At 49.0% G+C, this 21,165-nt stretch overlaps 2 protein-coding genes across 2 annotated transcripts in view; one reads left to right on the forward strand and one right to left on the reverse strand.

The window, feature by feature from the left end:
• Positions 1–21,165, reverse strand: part of LOC104336830 (transitional endoplasmic reticulum ATPase) — a 46,749-nt gene that overhangs the window by 14,216 nt on the left and 11,368 nt on the right. The window contains exons 6-7 of the mRNA XM_075446259.1: positions 2,126–2,257; positions 1,599–1,701 (exon numbers count right to left, since the gene is read on the reverse strand). Of these exons, the coding sequence (XP_075302374.1) occupies positions 1,599–1,701; positions 2,126–2,257 (235 nt within the window). The remainder of the gene's footprint in view (positions 1–1,598; positions 1,702–2,125; positions 2,258–21,165) is intronic.
• LOC142365714 (uncharacterized) lies at positions 9,613–21,007 on the forward strand. The gene is made up of 5 exons (XM_075446785.1): positions 9,613–9,776; positions 10,257–10,397; positions 10,775–11,195; positions 19,369–19,427; positions 20,822–21,007. The coding sequence occupies exons 2-5, from the start codon at positions 10,389–10,391 to the stop codon at positions 21,005–21,007; spliced, it is 675 nt and encodes a 224-aa protein (XP_075302900.1). The 5' UTR covers positions 9,613–9,776; positions 10,257–10,388.

Below are 21,165 nucleotides of genomic sequence, written 5' to 3' on the forward strand. Positions count from 1 at the left end.
GGCCTTGTTGAACTTCATGCAGCTCACGAAGGCCCACCTCTCCAGCCTGTCAAGGTCCCTCTGAATGGCATCCCTTCCCTCCAGCGTGTCAACCACACCACACAGCTTGGAGTCGTCGGCAAACTTGCTGAGGGTGCTCTCAGTCCCACTGTCCATGTTGCCGACAAAGATACTGAACAGCACCAGCCCCAGTACCGACCCCTGAGGCACACCACTCGTCACTGGTCTCCACCTGGACATCGAGCCATTGACTGCAACTCTTTGAGTGCATCCATCGAGCCAGTTCCTTATCCAACAAGCGATCCATCTGTCAAATCCATGTCCTTCCAATTTAGATACAAGGACATCAAGCAGGACAGTGTCGAATGCCTTGCACAAGTCCAGGGAGACGATGTCAGTTGCCCGCCCTTTGTCCACCAATGCTGTAACCCCATCATAGAAGGCTACCAAGTTGGTCAGGCATGATTTGCCCTTGGTGAAGCCATGTTGGCTGTCCCCAATCACCTCCTTGTTATCCATGTACCTTAGCATGGTTTCGAGGAGGATCTGCTCCATCATCTTGCCAGGCACAGAGGTGAGGCTGATTGGCATGTAGTTCCCCGGGTCTTCCTTTTTTCCCTTTTTAAAAATAGGGGTGATGTTGCCCCTTCTCCAGTCGGTGGGGACCTCCCCAGACCGCCACAACCTCTCAAATATGATGGAGAGTGGTTTGGCAACTTCGTCCGCCAGTTCCCTCAGGACCCGCAGATGCATCTCATCAGGCCCCATGGACTTGTGCACCTTCGGGTTCCTTAGGCAGTCTCGAGCCTGGTCTTCTCATTCATTTGATACCTTGAGATACAAAGCAAGTCACTTTCCTAGCACTGCTCACTGCTATGCTGTGCTATACGCTCCTTTGCTTTCACCTTCATGGGTCTAAGTGATTGAAATCAGAAAAGAAAAGCAACACTCCTTAAGTACAAATGTTCAGTTATTCCAGCATTGACTGTAAAATGTGACAGAAAAACTGAGGAAATTTCAAAATCTGGTCCTTACTGGACATAAACTAGTATCCATTTCAACTGCTACAGGTGAAGAGTCATCAATAGGAGGTTCTGTCACTTGTAGCTAAGTCCCAAGGTACTCATTATAGCTTTCAGGACAGTTTCTCCCAATTAATGTTATGTGAAACACAACAGGTCTTGTGCTTTACTTGAGGGGAAAAAAGAAATCTACAGCAGACCACCTTCTTTTCTGAATGGAACATGCTGGCAGCAACAGAAACAAGTGTCCTGCACCCGTATACATAGAATAATCTCACCACTTCACTCCCAGCTCTGCCCTCGCCAACATAAATGAACACTCAGCCAGACAGACTCCAAGTCCCTGTATCACAAAGCTGTCCTTCCAACCAGCCTGCTACAAAACAATCAAGCTTAAGGGACGTGCCACTACAGACGCTTCCACACAAATGGCCTCTAAGTGCACACTTCAAAGAGGTAAGGAAGGATGTCAGGGAGACAACACGGCTCTATAAGCCCTATTAATACCATTCATTACCATGAGATGGATGAATGAGCACACAGCAGATCTGGGGCCAAAGCAGCCACAAAACTTACCATTTATCAGGAAGAAGAAAGCCCCTGTTTCATTGGCCACCGCTCGGGCAATCAGTGTTTTACCAGTGCCAGGAGGACCATACAGCAGGATCCCACGTGGAGGCTGAGGACAAAGGTAAGGGACTTAGGTAGTGAGCTAGTATCTGAGTGCCTAAGTAGCTTCACAGTGAAGCTGTAAGCATTTGATAAAGCCAGTCCAAAATTGTGATGCAAACTCATGCAACAGCTGCCATCCCAGCATTGCTATCGCACCCTTACTATTTTGCACGACACAAACAAAATCCTTGCCAGTAACTGACAGTGCTGATTCAAAGCATCCCTCTGCTTTGCAAGTTGACAGTGCTTTAATCTGTGTCCAAAACATGTAAGGAAATACTTTCCTAACACCAGCATTAAAAAACCCCAAAAAACCAAAAAAACCAAAACCAAATTACTTATTCCCCTCCCAATACCTCATAAACCTCTGAGACCAAGAGTCATCTGCAAGGGCAAGCCCACTCACCCACCTGGTGCACACAAGGACTTACCTTCACCCCTATGGCCTTGAAGAGTGCAGGGTGTCGGAGGGGAAGTTCCACCATCTCTTTGATTTGAGCCAGCTGCTTCCGGCAGCCACCAATGTCATCATAGCCCACTTCATTCAGTGACTCTTCTTCATCCTACCCAGAAGGAAATACATTAAACATTGGAGTGAAAACAATAGTTCAACAATCCCTCCCAGTCTACAGAACCCAGGAATCCAGGTTTTTGCTCGATGCCATTTCTTTGCTGTTTTGAGATTCTCACTTTCAAGTCTTCCTGGTATCTTCTACATTTGTTTCTTAGCTCTCTCTTCCCAGACATGCAAAGGGAAATGCCTGCACATACCTAGACTTCACTGAAGCCCACCCTCTTGAATGACAGTCTCTGCTGCCAGGACCCTTACAGACTCCAGTGCAAAACAAGTTGCATGACCCTCTGATGTGGCTAACAAAGATAATAACAGACAATGAAGCCCAGTATAAAATATACTTATTCTTTAAACTGTGAGTGATATTTCTAACTACTTGACATACCCTAGCTACCATACAGTTCTCCGACACAGTGTTTTCTTTTGGCATTGACTCAAATTAACAGAGAATGTTAAGATCCAGATGTGCAGATAAGACCAACTGTAACCAACTCTTTCAGTATAGCTCTACAGCATCCATTCATTTGGCTGTCCAAATCTCCACTGGCCTTAGCTATCTGTAACATTAGGCCACACTAAAATAATAAAATAACACAGCCTGGAATCTCAGAGGGGCTCAGTCCAAGCCCCACAAACAGGAATTACTACTTCAAGCAGGTTGCTCAGGGTCTGGCCCTATCAAGCGCTGAAGGTCTCCAGGTCTGGAGATTCCTGCCCTCTCCAGGCCTTGCTCCAGGGTTTGGGGAAACCTTTTTCCTAATATCTACTGGGAATTTCCCTTGATCTAGCTTGTGCCATTGCCTCTAGCCCTGTCCCTGGGCGCAGTTCTTGAAAGAGCCTGGTTATCCACCCCTTCCCATCAGGCGGTTACCAGTAAGCCTGCCTCAGCCTTCCCTTCTCCATGCTGCATACACCCATTCTCCCAGCTGCTCCTCAGTCATTCTGAACTCTTCATCGTTTTGGTGGGCTTGACTGAACTTGCTCCTATCTGTCTCTGCTGTCCTGGGTTCGGCTGGGATAGGGTTAAATTTCACAAGAAGCCAGGAGGGGACACAGTCAGACAATGATGGGGTATTCGATATCATGTGCCGTCATGCTCGGTTCTGAGTGGGGGAGCTGGGCGGGGAGGGAAGTTAATCACGTCTTGGGAGGGCGCTGGGCATCAGGCAGTGAGAGAGTTGCCCTGTGTATTCCCTTGTTTTGTGCATTCTCCTTATCTGTATTATTGTTGTTACTGTTTGCTTCTTTTGCTGTTCTGTTAAACTGCCCTTATCCCGACCCACGAGTTTTGCCTTTTTCTTTCCATTCTCCTCCCCACCCCAGCAGGGGGAGGGGCGATAGAACGACCGCGTGGCCCTTTGTTGCCGGCCACGGCCAAACCACGACAGTCCTTTTTGGTCTCCAGTGTGGGGCACAAAGGGTTGGGATAATGACAGGACTGACCAGAGCATGTTAAAACAACTTTGTTATAATTTGTTATACACATTTATTATATTAGTTAAATAGTCGCTGGTCAAAATGTTGCTGTCTTTGGTCACATGGTTGTGGTATGTAAACCCTTACCTGCTGTATGTGTTCCCTGCGGTGCTGTTCATCATCTCTGGGAAAAGGATCAGGATTACTGTTTTGCTGTACTGTGTAATATTGACTTATGATAACATCACTGGGCATGAGGTTAGGCTTTTATTTATATGCAGCATTGTGGTTATTTCCGTACCTGGGACGCCATCTCTCAGAATTTATTAATAATCGCAGCCAATCTATGGGGAAGACCAGAGGGGATACTTTCCCCCACTCTTTCACCCCTCCTCTCTCCTTCAGGCTAGTCATAACAGCTTTTGAGAATTTTGAGTATCTGTGGGATGTTCAAGCCAGCATGCTTCTAGTGCTATTGATGACTGTTCGAGGATCTGTTACAGGATACTGAGATAAGGCAGATCAGAGGAACCTTGAACAGGGGAACAGTCCTCAAGATAAGAGGATGCGCATCCTTGCAAATCCACAGCCAGGGAATAGTCGTCAAGATGAGGGGGCAGACATCCTTGGGCATCAGCGAAATTACTCAAATTGATGCCCCTAAAGTGAACTATCTCATTATAATGTGAAAACCACACCTCCAGTGCTGAAAACACCCCCTCCCCACATGAAGACCCTTACTCACTGAGCATGCATAATAAATTTAAAGTGCACTGTATCTTTAAATCAAGGTGAGAAGAGAACTAACCAGTTATAGTTAGGAGGGTATGACTGACAGGTGGAACTAACATTTTTAACTGTATAAATATGCGATGTGATTGTCCAGCTGTGCTAGCTTTGTGGAGTTACCACCTAGCACCCATCTCTGCACAGAAATGAATTAAACAAATATCTCGACTCAGTGTGTGGACTGGATTTTGCACACCAGGTAAACAAACCCTGATTTTTGGGAAAACACTATGTCTCCTGAATGCGTTTCGGGTCTTGTTTAGGGTTCAACAACTATTTAAAAACATCGCCCAGAGATCTGCCCCGAGGCTGGATAGCTAAGAGTGGCGCAGTGTGCGGGATAGCATGGGGAAGTATCTAGGACGGTGGGCACCTCTGTTGTTTTGGAACTTCACCCCTGAAGAAGCGCAGAATCCTGACATACTAGCAGAATATTTGGAAGAAGTGTGCTGCCACCCTGGGAATTCCAGGGAGACACAAATTATTGCAATGTGCTGGGGTCTGGCCTGTGGGAAACCGTATAACTTGAGACAGAACAGTGCTGTCTCATGACCCTGAAGGATCAGCGCATCCTGTGCCTCCCTTCTCTGTTCCCATGAGATAAGCTGTTTTCACACATCCACCTGCAAAAGATCCCGGAAAACAGCAACCGTGAACTGGCATTCGCAAAGCCACGAATTCAAAGCTGATTGGCTCTAGTAACTATTGTATTCGTATATAAGGTATTCACTTGAGCAATAAAGGGATTCTGATCGAGAACAGATTGGGGTCCGTGCAATCATTCACCACAAATGGCACCCGAACGTGGGTATTCGGACATGAAGATATTTGGATATAAAGATATTTGGACATGAAGATATTCAGAGTTGGAGATTATTACCGGTGGTGAACCGCAGGTGGGACCAAGGGGAGACACATATGCACGCGTGCGCACACACAAGAGGAGACATCACCCTTCGCTGGAACAATTAAGGTGAGCAGCTGCGGAAATTATAAGATGGGACAGTCAGCTACAAAGGAGCAAAAGCTCCATCAAGAGATTTTACAGAGAATTTTGAAAGAACAAGGGTTTGCAGTATCAGTTACAAAGTTGGTTAAATTGTTAGTTTGGATAAGAGACTATCACTCGTGGCACCCTTCCTCCGGTTCATATGATAGCTCGTTGTGGGCAAAGGTGGGGGAGGAATTGCAGATAAAAAAGGACTTGCAGCTTGAAGTCCCTGAGGAAATCATTATTACTTGGAAAACAGTGTATAAAGCTTTAAATGCTCTAAAACCCGCAGAAACTATCTTACAAGCATCGGCTGCCCCTCTTCCGTTCTCTCAAAAGCAGGAACAGACCAAGCCGCAGTCTCTTGAAATATTTAGCCCTGCATACGATGAAACCCCTAACTCAACACAGGGAATGCGGGGGGTAGAGCCGCCAGAACCTGACGATCCTTTTGATCCCAGAGAAATAGACACCGAGGACGGACCTGATTTATACCCACCACTAACTCCGGTGAAGGTTACGGCAACCCCCACCCCCACAGCAGATGAAATTTTACAGGCACAACGAGAGAAATCAATATCGCGCATGTCACTTATTAAACGCCCCCCTTTTGCTCCTAAACCACTCCCTTCTGCTCCTACACACCCCCCTTTGGCTCCTACTCAGCCACTGACTTGTACGGGACCACTGAATGTTGTCAGACATTCGAACGTATTGTTAGATAAATGTAGGATTGATGCGCTCTGCAAAGGAGATGTTTCTATCCTTCAAGCTATGCCTGTAGTATACAAGCCTAACCAACCCCCAGAGTATGCTTATTTACCATACGAGGCTATTAAGGAAGTTCAGAAATCCGTACGAGAATATTGTCTCCAGGCTTCGTTTACTATGAACCTCATACAGGCTATAGGAGAATCTTCTGTCATGACCCCTTCTGACTGGCGATCAATACTTAGAATGGTTCTATCATCTGCACAATATACCGTCTGGGCATCAGAATATAAGGAACTTGTAACTGTACAGGTTATGGAGAATATTGCTGCTGGATTAGGTACTGGAGAAAATGAGTTGCTGGGTCAAGATAATTACGCCACGGGGGGAGTGCAAGCGGCTCTGCCAAGACCAGTATTTATGCAAGCTGCGGATTTAACTCTCAAGGCCCTGCAAAAGGTGCCAGATTTTTGTCGGTGACAAGCATCTTTTGCGTCAATTCGACAGGGATCTCGGGAACCCTATGTTCAATTCTTAGATCGGTTACAAGCTGCTATGATGAGACAAATTGAACAAGAGGAAGCTGCTGAGATCTTGCTGTTTCAGCTTGCAACCGAAAAAGTACAACAGGGTCCCTCTGCAACAGTCGGCGTACCTGACCTGGGATCAGAGCAGGGTGAATTCCAGTGTAAAACCGTGCAGTCCCTCCAACACACCACAGCCCGCAGTGCTGGGCTGGGTCTGGCCGCAGCGCCAGCAGCCACCACACCGGACGGGTCAGCGAACCGGACACTGCTGGGGTACATGGCCCCCCGCGCGCCGCCCCTTCCCGCCGGCGGGCTTCCCTCGCTTGGCAACCGGTGGCATGGCACAGCCCGGCCCCCCTGGCCCCGGCATGCCCGCCCGGCCCGGCCCGACCCGGCGAAAATTATCTTCCTTGCATTCAAGCCCTTGGTGGGAAAAAGTGTGTACAATTCAATTACTGCAGCAGAACTCCTTGTGGACAAGCAGCTGGCATTAGGTCACCTGGTACCACCTACTAACCCACGGAACACCCCTAGATTTGTCATTCCAAAAAAGTCTGGTAAATGGAGATTATTACAGGATCTGCGGGCTATAAATGCAGTAATGAGCCCAATGGGGCCGCTACAGACTGGTGTCCCTTGCACAGCTATGATCCCAGAAGATTGGCCTCTTTTTGTTATTGGTTTAAAGGACTGGGTTTTACTATTTTTTTACACCCTGATGATTGTGCCCATTTTGCATTTTCTGTGCCTTCAATTAACAACAGCAAACCCATGCAGCGATACCATTGGGTCGTTCTGTCCCGAGGCATGATGAATAGCCCCACGATTTGCCAGATAGTCGTGGATGCAGCACTAAAAGAAGTGCGGCAATCTTTTAAACAGATTTACTTATATCACTACATGGACGACATCCTCCTTGCTGCTGAAACACAAAATGTACTGCTAACTGCTTTTGCTAAATTAGAATCGTCATTAAATATCTACGGGTTACAGATAGCCCCGGAAAAGGTGCAGACAGAGCAGCCCTGGAAGTATCTAGGATGGAAACTTTTTACTTCACAAGTGTTCCCACAACCAGTGCGTATTGTTGACCAGGTCACCACTCTTCATGATCTACAGAAATTATTAGGAACAATTAATTGGGTACGGCCTCATTTGGGCATTATGACTGAAGAGTTGTCCCCTCTATTTACCTTGTTGAAAGGGGACTCAGATTTGTTATCTTCCAGGAGACTGACGCCAGAAGCAAAAACTGTCTTGCAGAAAGTTTCGGATAAAATTGCAACTGCCTTCACCTCCAGAATCAATGTCAAGTTACCAATAGATTTGTATATAATTTATGCTTCTTTCCAGCCCTATGTTCTTTTAGGTCAGTGGTGTGCTAATGTGCAGGAGTTGAAGACTCTGGAATGGATCTTTTTGTCTCATACGCCCATGAAAACATTAACTACAAAGGTAGACATGATAGCGTCCTTAACAGCACAAGGTCGGAATCGCTCTCAGCAACTGACAGGACGTGATCCTGATGCTATTTACCTGCCGCTGGCTAAAGACGACTTTGTGGTATTAAACAGGGAATCCTTATCGCTGCAAGCTGCTCTAGCTGATTATTTAAATGACATAGGTTATACCCTTCCACAACATAAGCTGTTACATTCCCTCTCTCAAATTCCACTGCAGCCAAAGAACCGACGTGTTCCTGTTCCTATTAAAGGAGCACGAACAGTGTTTCTGGACGGATCAGGGAAAACACACAAAGCTGTGGTTGTGTGGAAACAGATTCGTCAGATTGGCAATCATCTATTTTAATCATTGAAGGATCCACACAAATTGTTGAACTATCAGCGGCCTTGCACGCCTTTGAATTGTTTTCGACTGAATCGCTCAATGTTGTCGCAGATTCTGCATGTGTTGTGGGTATTGATCAACGCACTGAAGATGCAGTGAGAAAAGAGGTCAATAACAAACAACTTTTTTCCTTGCTATTGAAATTAGCTACACTACTTAAAAATCATGTACATTTATGTTTCATAATGCATATACGGTCACATACTACTCTACCAGGACCAACAACTGAAGGAAATGCTGTAGCAGACAAATGGACAATGGCAGCAGTACTGCCGTGCAGTTTTGAGCAAGCCCGATTATCTCACGACTTCTTTTATCAAAATGCCTCTTCCTTGCGTAAAGAATTTGCTTTGTCCCGAGGGCAAGCCATAGAAATTGTTCGTGCATGCCCTGATTGTCAATGTATTACACCCGTATCATCATATACAGGAGTGAACCCTCGTGGTTTACGAGCTAAGGAGTTGTGGCAGGGTCATGTTACACATATATCAACATTTGGCCGACTGCCTTATGTACATGTTAGTGTGGATACTTTCTCAGGATTTCTGGTAGCCACTGCACATACGGGAGAAAAGGCACGCAATGTGAAACCCCACTGGCTAAGATGTTTTGCCACTATGGGCGTTCCAAAAACAATTAAAACTGATAATGGTCCTGCTTATGTTTCACAGACAATTTCTAGTTTCCTACAGGACTGGGGTATGCAACATGTTACAGGTATACTGCATTCTCCCACTGGACAAGCCATTGTTGAACGTGTCCATGGGACCCTCAAAGCTATGTTAAACAAAAAAGAGGGAATCTTATGGGCAGTGTTACCCCACAGGAACAGTTAGACAAAGCATTATATGTACTTAATTTTTTTAATGGTTGTGATCATCAATTATTTACAACAGCAGCTGTCCGCCAATTCGGGATGGTCTCTCCATTTGTGGCTCGACCAGAAGTATGGTATAAAGAATTTGGGGAATCGCAATGGACAGGTCCTGTAGAACTAATAACGTGGGGAAGAGGGTATGCGTGTGTTCTTCTTTCAACAGGCCCTCGATGGTTACCGGCAAAATATGTGAAACCATATCATGAGCTGAAAGAAAGCAACACAGAATCCGTTGCCAGAGATGACCACGCTCACTCTCAGGGAGCAACCTCTGACGTGGAAGCAGAAGAGATCCACTCCAGATGATCCTATTACACAGGGAGAACTGAAAAAACTACAGCAAATGCAAGTACGCTGATGGCTGCAGTGGGTGCACCACCCACTCCGATTAATACATTTTTGGCATATTTGGAAATTATCTCCCACAACAGCTCTTTGTGTAACGAAGCAATCTTGGAGGACACGGTATACATGATTTTAGAACTGAGTTTGCGCAGAAGCAAAGGTCGTGTAGCAGACACTGTGAGGAAAAGTATGAACCTCCATCTGAGGGCCCCCGACAACTGCCCAGAGGTGCCAACAGACATGTACAAAGGATATTAATATATGAAAAAAAAAAAAGGGGGGAAAAATGATAAGCACTTCTCAGAAATGTAATGAATATGTATGTTAACATGGCATAAACATCTAGTAGTTGTGTCTTTTCAGTACGCACATTTGGGTGGAACTATCCCCTGTGTGTCCAGTACTGCAATAAAGAATGCCTGCTTTCGAGAACTCCAAAATTAAGTTTTAGAGAGTGAATTATTTTGCCACTTTCCGGTAACAGATTTTGGCACCCCAGATGGGACCCTGCTCCTGAACATCAACGATCCGAGGGATCGCAGGACCTCCAGCCGACACCGAGGGATTCTCGGGGAGAACCTCCGATCCCTGGACCGAGAAGTTCTGAGAAAGGACCATGAATAAGGTAAAGGCATTCTTCCAGTATTGTTTCTTGTTGCCTGCCTGTTAGTCGTAGTGAAAGCTTCACAGCATTGGGCTATATCCCCGGGGAGAAGGGAAAGTACCCTTCCTAAAACAGAACTAAAAAGAGAGTACTCTTCCTGAAATGGAGGCTTGGGAACTTGTCTGTTAAATGTTGAATATTATTGTAAGTCCCTGTCTATTTGTAATATTTGGATTTATGTTGAAAACTTGGTGTGCCTGTGTGTGTGTGGTCACGACTATGATTGTGTGGTTTTATGTGTTTGTTGTCATAGTGTTTGTATTTCTGTGATCTGATGGATTTATTTGGTTTCTGTGATCTAACGGATTTGTCTGGACTAAGTAACTGCCTTTGTGCAGCGGAGGTGGAAGGCTGCTGTATGGAGCCCTACACGACAAGTCGCGGAAACTGCCGAGGGAGAAGGTGAGTCCAGCCAGTTTGCAGAGGTGAAAGCCATCCGGCTGGCTTTAGACATTGCCGGTCGAGAGAAGTGGCCAGGGCTCTATCTTTACACGGACTCCTGGATGGTGGCCAATGCCTTGTGGGGGTGGCTGCAGCAATGGAAGAAGAACAACTGGCAGCGCAGAGGCAAACCTGTCTGGGCTGCCCCATTGTGGCAAGATATTGCTGCTCGGCTAGAGCAGTTGGTTGTAAAAGTCCGTCACGTGGACGCCCACGTCCCTAAGAGTCGGGCCACTGAGGAACATCAAAACAACCAGCAGGTGGATCAGGCTGCCAAGATTGAAGTGGCTCAGGTGGATCTGGACTGGCAACATAAGGGTGAACTCTTTATAGCTCGGTGGACCCATGACACCTCAGGCCATGAAGGAAGAGATGTGACATACAGATGGGCTCGTGACCGAGGGGTGGACTTGACCATGGATACCACTGCACATGCCTGCTGTAGGTGATTCTGCTTCAGCAGGGGGGTTGGACTAGATGACCCACAGAGGTCCCTTCCAACCCCTGCCATTCTGTGATTCTGTGATTCTGTTATCCATGAATGTGAAACATGCGCTGCAATCAAGCAAGCCAAGTGGGTAAAGCCTCAGTGGTATGGAGGACGATGGCTAAAATATAAATACGGGGAGGCTAGGCAGATTGACTACATCACACTGCCACAAACCCGCCAAGGCAAGCGCTATGTGCTCACAATGGTGGAGGCCACCACCGGATGGCTGGAAACCTACCCTGTGCCCCATGCCACTGCCCGGAATACCATCCTGGGCCTGGAAAAACAAGTCCTGTGGCGACATGGCACTCCCAAAAGAATTGAGTCGGACAACGGGACTCACTTTCGCAACAGCCTCATAGACACCTGGGCCAAAGAACACGGTATTGAGTGGGTGTATCACATCCCCTACCATGCACCAGCCTCTGGAAAGATCGAACGTTACAATGGGCTGCTAAAAACCACTTTGAGGGCAATGGGGGGGTGGGACTTTCAAAAATTGGGATACCCATTTAGCAAAGGCCACCTGGTTAGTTAATACCAGAGGATCCATCAACCTGGCTGGCCCTGCCCAATCAAAACCTCAGCGCCCTGTAGAAGGGGATAAAGTCCCCGTAGTGCACATGCAGAATATGTTAGGGAAGACGGTTTGGGTTAGTCCTGCCTCAGGCAAAGGTAAACCTGTCCACGGAATTGCTTTTAATAGAATCATAGGTCGGAAAAGACCTCTAAGATCATCAAGTCCAATCATCAACCCAACACCACCATGCCTACTAAACCATATCCTGAAGTGCCACATATACACGTTTTTTAAACACCTCCAGGGATGGGGACTCAACCACCTCCCTGGGAAGCCTATTCCAGTGTCTGACCACTCTTTCAGTAAAGAAATTTTTCCTAATATCCAATCTAAACCTCCCCTGACGCCACTGGAGGCCATTGCCTCTCATCCCATCTCTCGTTACTTGGGAGAAGAGACCAACACCTGCCTCACTACAACCTCCTTTCAGGTAGCTGTAGAGAGTGATAAGGTCCCCCCTCAGCCTCCTCTTCTCCAGACTAAACAATCCCAGTTCCCTCAGCCGCTCCTCATAAGACTTGTTCCTTAGACCTTTCACCAGCCTCCTTGCCCTTCTCTGGACACTCTCCAGCAACTCAGTGTCCTTCTTGTAGTGAGGGGCCCAAACCTGAACACAGTACTCCAGGTGCGGCCTCATCAGTGCTGAGTACAGGGGCACGACCACCTCCCTACTCCTGCTGGCCACACTATTCCTGATACAAGCCAGGATGCCATCGGCCTTCTTGGCCACCTGGGCACACTGCTGGCTCATGTTCAGCCAGCTGTCAACCGATCTTTTTCCTCCGGGCAGCTTTCCAGCCACTCCTCCCCAAGCCTGTAGCATTGCATGGGGTTGTTGTGACCCAAGTGCAGGACCCGGCACTTGGCCTTGTTGCACCTCACACAGTTGGCCTCGGCCCATCGATTCAGTCTGTCCAGATCCCTCTGCAGAGCCTTCCTACCCTAAAACAGATCGACACTCCCGCCCACAGAATCACAGAATCACAGAATGGTAGGGGTTGGAAGGGACCTCTGTGGGTCATCTAGTCCAACCCTCCTGCCGAAGCAGGGTCACCTACAGTAGGTTGCAGAGGACCTTGTCCAGCCGGGTCTTGAATATCTCCAGAGAAGGAGACTCCACAACCTCCCTGGGCAGCCTGTTCCAATGCTCCGTCACCCTCAGAGGGAAGAAGTTCTTCCTCATGTTCAGATGGAACTTCCTGTGCCTCACTTTGTGCCCATTGCCCCTTGTCCTGTCGCTGGGCACCACTGAAAACAGCTTAGCCCCATCCTCTTGACATCCACCCTTCAAGTATTTATAAGCATTTATAAGGTCCCCTCCCAGCCTTCTCTTCTTCAGGCTGAACAAGCCCAGCTCCCTCAGCCTTTCCTTGTAGGAGAGATGTTCCAGTCCCCTCACCATCCTTGTAGCCCTCCACTGGACTCTCTCCAGTAGCTCTTCATCTTTCTTGAACTGGGGAGCCCAGAACTGGACAGAGTACTCCAGATGAGGCCTCACTAGGGCAGTGTAGAGGGGAAGGAGAACCTCCCTCGACCTGCTGGCCACACTCCTCTTGACGCATCCCAGAATGCCATTGGCCTTCTTGGCAGCCAAGGCACACTGCTGGCTCATAGTTAACCTGTTGTCCACCAGGACACCCAGGTCCCTCTCCGCAGAGCTGCTCTCCAGCAGGTCCACCCCAAGCCTGTACTGATGCATGGGGTTGTTCCTCCCCAATGCAGGACCCCGCATTTGCCTTTGTTGAACCTCATCAGGTTCCTCTCTGCCCAACTCTCCAGCCTGTCCAGGTCACGCTGAATGGCAGCACAGCCTTCCGGTGTATCCACCACACCTCCCAGTTTGGTGTCATCAGCAAACTTGCTGAGGGTACACTTTAACTCTTCATCCAGGTCGTTGATGAAGAAGTTGAACAAGGCTGGGCCCAGTACTGACCCCTGGGGGACACCGCTAGTTACCAGCCTCCAACTAGACTCAGCACCACTGATGACAACCCTCTGAGTTCTGCCACTCATCCAATTCTCAATCCACCTCACCGACCACTCATCCAGCCCATACTTCCTGAGCTTCCCTAGGAGGATGTTATGGGAGACTGTGTCGAAAGCCTTGCTGAAGTCTAGGTAGACAACATCCACGGCTCTCCCTTCATCTACCCAGCCAGTCATGCCATCGTAGAAAGCTATCAGATTGGTCAGGCATGATTTCCCCTTGGTGAATCCATGCTGACTACTCCTGATAACCTTCTTTTCTTCCACTTGCTTGTTGATGACCTCCAGGATAAGCTGCCCCATCACCTTTCCCAGGATGAAAGTGAGGCTGACTGGCCTATAGTTCCCTGGGTCCTCCTTCTTGCCCTTTTGGAAGATTGGCGTGACATTGGCCTTTCTCCAGTCCTCGGGCACCTCTCCAGCTTGGTGTCATCTGTAAAACTTTCTGAGGGAGCACTCAATCTCCTCATCCAGATCATTGATGAAGATGTTAAACAAGACCAGACCCAAAACGGAGCCCTGGGGAACACCACTCGTGACCGGCCGCCAGCTGGATTTAACTCCATTCACCACCACTCTCTGCACTTGGCCATTCAGCCAATTTTTTACCCAGCGAAGAGTACACCCATTCAAACCATGGGCAGCTAGTTTCTCCAGGAGGATGCTGTGGGGAACAGTGTCAAAGGCCTTACTAAAGTCCAGGTAGACAACATCCACAGCCTTTCCATCATCCACTAGGCGGGTCACCTGGTCATAGAAGGAGATCAGGTTGGTCAAGCAGGGCCTGCCTTTCATGAACCCATGCTGGCTGGGCTTGATCCCCTGGTTGTCCTAAACATGCCCAGGGAGCACACTCAGGATAAATCACTCCATAATCTTGCCCAGCATCGAGATCAGGCTGACAGGCCTGTAGTTCCCTGGATCCTCCTTCTGGCCCTTCTTGTAGATGGGTGTTACACTGGTGATCCTCCAGTCGTCTGGGACCTCCCCTGTTAGGCAGGACTGCTGATATATGATGGAGAGTGGCTTGGCCAGCTCCTCCACCAGCTCCCTCAGCACTCTTGGGTGGATCCCATCCGGTCCCATGGACTTATGAGTGTCTAGGTGGCATAGCAGGTCATTAACTGCTTCCTCCTGGATTATGACCTGGATAGGCTGGAAATTTGGGCAGAGAGGAACCTGATGAGGTTCAACAAAGGCAAATGCAGGGTCCTGCACCTGGGGAGGAACAACCTCATGCATCAGTACAGGCTTGAGGTGGACCTGCTGGAGAGCAGCTCCGCGGAGAGGGACCTGGGTGTCCTGGTGGACAACAGGTTAACCATGAGCCAGCAGTGTGCCCTGGCTGCCAAGAAAGCCAATGGCATCCTGGGGGTGCATCAAGAAGAGTGTGGCCAGCAGGACGAGGGAGGTTCTCCTTCCCCTCTACACTGCCCTAGTGAGGCCTCATCTGGAGTACTCTGTCCAGTTCTGGGCTCCCCAGTTCAAGAAAGATGAGGAGCTACTGGAGAGAGTCCAGCGGAGGGCTACGAGGATGGTGAGGGGACTGGAACATCTCCCCTACAAGGAGAGGCTGAGGGAGCTGGGCTTGTTCAGCCTGAAGAAGAGAAGGCTGGGAGGGGACCTAATAAATGCTTAAAAATACCTGAAGGGTGGGTGTCAGGAGGATGGGGCCAAGCTGTTTTCAGTGGTGCCCAGCGACAGGACAAGGGGCAATGGGCACAAATTGAAGCACAGGAAGTTCCGTCTGAACATGAGGAAGAACTTCTTCCCTCTGAGGGTGACGGAGCACTGGAACAGGCTGCCCAGGGAGGTTGTGGAGTCTCCTTCTCTGGAGATATTCAAGACCCGCCTGGACAAGGTCCTGTGCAGCCTGTTGTAGGTGACCCTGCTTCGGCAGGGGGGTTGGACTAGATGACCCACAGAGGTCCCTTCCAACCCCGACCATTCTGTGATTCTGTGATTCTATGGGAGGTTTGTTCCGCTCTCCATCCTTGTCTTCCAGCACTGGGGGCTGAATACCCTAGGAATAACTAGTCTGACTATTAAAGACTGAGGCAAAGAAGGCATTAAGTACCTCAGCCTTTTCCTCATCTTTGGTGGCAATATTCCCCCTCGCATTCAATAAAGGATGGAGATTCTCCTTGGCCCTCTTTATGTTGTTAATATATTTGTAAAAACATTTTTTGTTGTCCCTTACAACAGTGACCAGCCTGAGTTCTAGCTGGGCTTTTGCCTTTCTAATTTCTTCTCTGAATGACCTAATGAGACCCCTGTACTCCTCCTGAGTCGCCTGCCCTTTCTTCCATAGGTGGTAGACCCTACTTTTTTTCCTGAGACCCAGCAAGAGCTCCCTGTTCAGCCAGGCCGGTTGTCTTCCCTGCCGGTTCATCTTGCGGCACATGGGGACAACCTGCTCCTGTGCATTTAAGACTTCCTCCTTGAAGAATGTCCAGCCTGCCTGGACCCCTTTGCCCTTCAGGACTCTCTCCCAAGGGACTCTCTCGACCAGCATCCTGAACAGGCCAAAGTCTGCCCTCTGAAAGTCCATGGTGGTGATTTTGCTGGCCCCCTTCCTAACTTCACCTGGAACCGAGAACTCTATCATTTCATGATCGCTAAGCCCAAGACGACCTCCGACCACCACATCTCCCACCAGTCCTTCTCTGTTAGTAAACAGCAGGTCTAGCGAAGCACCTCCCTTAGTAGGCTCACTTATCAGCTGCGTCAGGAAGTTATCTTCCACACACTCCAGGAACCTCCTAGACTGTTTCCTCTCTGCTGTGTTGTAGTTCCAGCAGATGTCCGGTAAGTTAAAGTCCCCCACGACAACAAGGGCTAGCGATTGTGAGACTTCTGCCAGCCTCTTGTAGAAAACTTCATCTGCCTCTTCATCCTGGTTCGATGGTCTATAACAGACCCCCAGCAGGATGTCTGCCTTGTTGGCTTTCCCCCTCATCTTTACCCATAAGCACTCGACTTTGTCATCACAATCGTCGAGCTCGATACAATCAAAGCAGTCCCTAACATACAGAGCCACCCCACCACCTCTCTTTCCTCGCCTATCCCTTCTAAAGAGCTCATAGCCATCCATCACAGCACTCCAGTCATGAGAGTCATCCCACCATGTTTCTGTGATGGCGACCAAGTCATAGCTGTCCTGCTGCACAATGGCTTCCAGCTCCTCCTGTTTATTGCCCATGCTACGTGCACAGGTGTAAATGCACTTGAGCTGGACTGTCGATCTCACCCCCAACACTGGCATGTCATGCCTGGGCTCATCTCTAGTGAGCTGGGCGATGTCCCCTTACCCCTTCGAACCTAGTTTAAAGCCCTCTCCATGAGCCCCGCCAGCTCATGGGCAAGAATCCTTTTTCCCCTTTGAGACAGCTGGACTCCCTCTGTAGCCAGCAGGCCCGGTGCTGTGTACACCTCCCCATGATCAAAGAAGCCAAAATTTGACCGATGGCACCAGTCCCTGAGCCACCCGTTAACCAGGTGAGTTTTCCTGCCCCTTTCAGTGCTCTTCCCTGCCACTGATGGGATTGAGGAAAACACCACCTGTGCCCCTGATCCCTCAACCAGTCACCCCAGTGCCCTGAAGTCCCTTTTGATGGCCTTGGGACTTCTCTCCGCGATCTCATCCCCACCAACCTGCATTACCAAGAGGGGGTTAACAATCAGAGGGCTGCACCAGACCAGGGAGTTTCTTCGCAACATCCCTAACCCAGGCCCCAGGGAGGCAGCAGACTTCCCTGTGGGATGGGTCTGGTCTGCATATCGGGCCCTCTGTGCCCCTCAGAAGGGAATCACCTATGACAATGACCCTCCTTTTTTTCTTAGTCAGGGCAGTCATAATACGTGGGGCTGACTGACTCGTCCTAGGCAACCCCCTCGATGGACCTTCACCCGCATTCTCATTTGCCGGGCCCTCACATTCCAGAGCCCCGTATCTGATGCTTAAGGGCAACTGGGCAGGTGAGGGAGGCCGGGAGGGGATTCACCTGCCACCCCGAGCAGGGACCCATTTCCATTCCCCTCTGTCTCTTAGGTCCCCTCCTTGTGCTTGGCGGCAAGATGGTAGGGGGTTCTCTGCTTTTCGTGGAGCCACCTCCTGCTGCCTCGGCCTCAGGGAGGGCAGGATGCGGCTCCACCAGTCGATCTCCCTCTCACACTCCCGGATGCTCCTCAGCCTCTCCACTTCCTCCTTCAGCTCTGCCACCAGGCTGAGCAGATCATTTACCTCGTCGCACCGAACACAGCTGCTGTCTCTGCTGCCCTCCAGTATGAGTGACAGGCTCAGGCACTCCCTGCAGTCAGAGACCTGGACAGCTGTGTGCTTGTGCGGGACCTCCATCCAGGTGCCCACGCTCCTTCTGGCAACAGCTTTCCCATGGGTGGAAACTATAGCTAGAATGTCTCCTGGAAGGGCAATGTTCACTAGTTGGGTTGCCAGGAGGGGGACTGCGCCCTGCCCGCACGCCTTCCCTGCACGCCCTGCCTGCACGAACTGCCATGCAAACTGCTGCGCCGCACCCTGGCTGACCCACCGCACCCTGTTTGCCGGCCCTGTTTGCCCGCACTCCTGGTCGCTTGTGCTCTCCAGGGGCTGCTCTTGTACATGAGGGAAGTTTGGCCACTGTCACACTCGTCTCCGCCCACGCTGAGTCAGAGCTGCCGCAGGTTAGCTCAAGGACCTGGGTGCACCTGGTGTGTGATGCGGAAGGATGGGGAAGTCTGATGTGTACCTCATGGGGATTTGATTTTGGGTGAGAACAGCCAAGGAATTAAATCGTGTTATGTTAACTGCTAAACGACCCTGTCACTGTCTGCCATCACTACTATAGTTGTTATATGCCATATCAATAGTATTACAGTAAGAATCACCCAAATTAACAAAGGATGGACTTTGATGGAACCAAGCAAAGCACAGCAGTGATGGGACTGGACCTGGCTTCAACAACTGGCACCCAGCAGCTTCATCAAGATCAACATCTTCAACCCGCACACCATGGGCACAGGCCGCACCAGATACACCAGCTGTGAGTTCTGAATGCAGCATGCGACCATCCAACATCAGACACCACCTCTCCTGCCCTGAAAGACTGTTATGACAGATGGAGCCCAAAGCCATGGATTAAATTAACTCAACGGACATTTTAGAGGGACAATCCATAGACTAAGGGAATGATATCTGTGTGATATATGTATATATCTCAAAGACAGAAAAAGCGGTGGTGATCAATTGGGAAATGGGGGACCCATGCATGATGTAGATGGTATAGAATAAGGGATGGATAACGTCCTGGATTCAGCTGGGATAGGGTTAATTTTCACCAGAAGCTGGGAGGGGATGCAGCCAGCTGGCTGACACAAACTGGCCAAACAAACAAACAGGGTATTCGATACCATGTGACGTCACGCTCGGTTCTGAGTGGGGGAGCTGGCCAGGGGGAGGTTTATCATTGCTCAGGAGCACACTGGGCATCAGGCGGTGAGAGAGTTGCCATGTGTATTCCCCTTGGTTTTGTATATTCTTTTTATCAGTATTATTATTGTTACTGTTCACTTCTGCTGTTCTGTTAAATTTTCTTTATCCCAACCCACAAGTTTTGCCTTTTTCTTCCGATTCCCCTCCCCACCCCAGCGGGGGGAGGGACGACAGAGTGGCTGCATGGTTCTTTGTTGCCAGCTGGGGCTAAACCAGGACACTGCTGTGTCCTGAAGAGCCCAAACCAGACTCATCCAGTGCCCAGACATAGTCCCACAAGTATCAAATAGAGGTGAATTTTTCAAAAGGCAGCTAACTGCAAACCAGCACTCACCATGATTTGCAGGTAGTAAAAAGGCAGTTACTTTTTGAAGTATACAACCACCTTAGCTCATTTCTCTGAGATTTCCTACTCTGTAACAGTAAGGTGGCTAAGAGCTGACAGACAATCCACTCAGGCTCCCTCAAGCTTGGGGCCCTCAAAGCTAGTGGCAGAGACCGAAAGAGTTAATATGTGTTAATGCCTCAAACATTGTGCTAAAATAGCTGCCTCAGCCCTGGGGCAGCCCTTCAAAGGGCTGTCCTGAGCAGGCAGGAGGGTGCCCACCCGCAGTGGGGGGCAGTGGGGGGTCTTCCCAGCAAACGAAGACTGCAACAAGGTAACAACAAGGTAACACAAGATGTGGAGGGCAGATCGGAGGATGTGCAGTTCCGTGATTCTGATGTGCCTTACTCGAATACGGGCAGAGGTGATATAAAGTTCATTTGAGGAAGGGGCTTGAGACCCCCTAAGAGACCCATCGAGACGTCTTCCCCCTCTGGTGCCTGCGCAGAAGCTCACAAACTTTCTAGAAGAATTGCCACATAAGTCGCCAAGAGGTGTGACTAAGGGCGGAGACTAAGTGATAAAAGACACACCTGCAAAGAGCCTGGCATGCGCCTGCCACGCGCCTGCCACCAGAGGATGGGGCCTGTGGTCGTCATCGCGGGATCCTAGGGTGGTGATACCTTCTTTGTTGTCCCTCTTTCTTTTCTTCTCTTTCCTTTACTCTCCCTCTTATAGACATTTTTGATAAGAACCCACGTTGACAACACTTTCCATGTTTTCCAAGTTACCTCTGTCATAAATAAAATGCTTAAATTGATCGTTTGGTGTAGTTTCACCTTAATTTAGCCCGAGGGGATTCACAGAACCTGAGTTGCTTCTTCCCACCATAGGCAGGACGTGACAGTTAGATACCTTAAGGGACTGGGGAGAAAAAAAATAAAAATAATAATAAAAAAAAAAATCAACTATTTCAAGATTTCAAATTTCTCACTGAAAAAGCACCAATTGCTTTCTTTTCACATGGCATGAAATTTAGCAACATTATAAGCCCTCCCTGCTATATATCAAGGGAACTTTGGATTTAAAAGATGCTTTTAAGTCCAGCATGAGATATCTGGAACAGATGCAAAACCAGCTGCTGCCAGAGTATGGCATCTCATCAGCAAACCTAAGCATTGGTGCTATCTCAGCATCTGAGGAAGGATACTTGGAAGCACATTTCTCTGACTACCTTCATCAGCAGCTCATCTCCTGAAACCAGAGGTTTTAATCATTACATTCAATACACCAAATGCCAAAACAGGAACTGAAAACACTGCTGCTCTCAAGGACTGTCACCAAAACAGATTTTGGACAGAGGGGATTCAGTAGAACCTGTCCTGGGATCGGACAGGACAGGGTTAATTTTCACCG

Source organism: Opisthocomus hoazin, chromosome W, assembly GCF_030867145.1.
Source record: "Opisthocomus hoazin isolate bOpiHoa1 chromosome W, bOpiHoa1.hap1, whole genome shotgun sequence".
NCBI classification, from domain to species: domain Eukaryota; kingdom Metazoa; phylum Chordata; class Aves; order Opisthocomiformes; family Opisthocomidae; genus Opisthocomus; species Opisthocomus hoazin.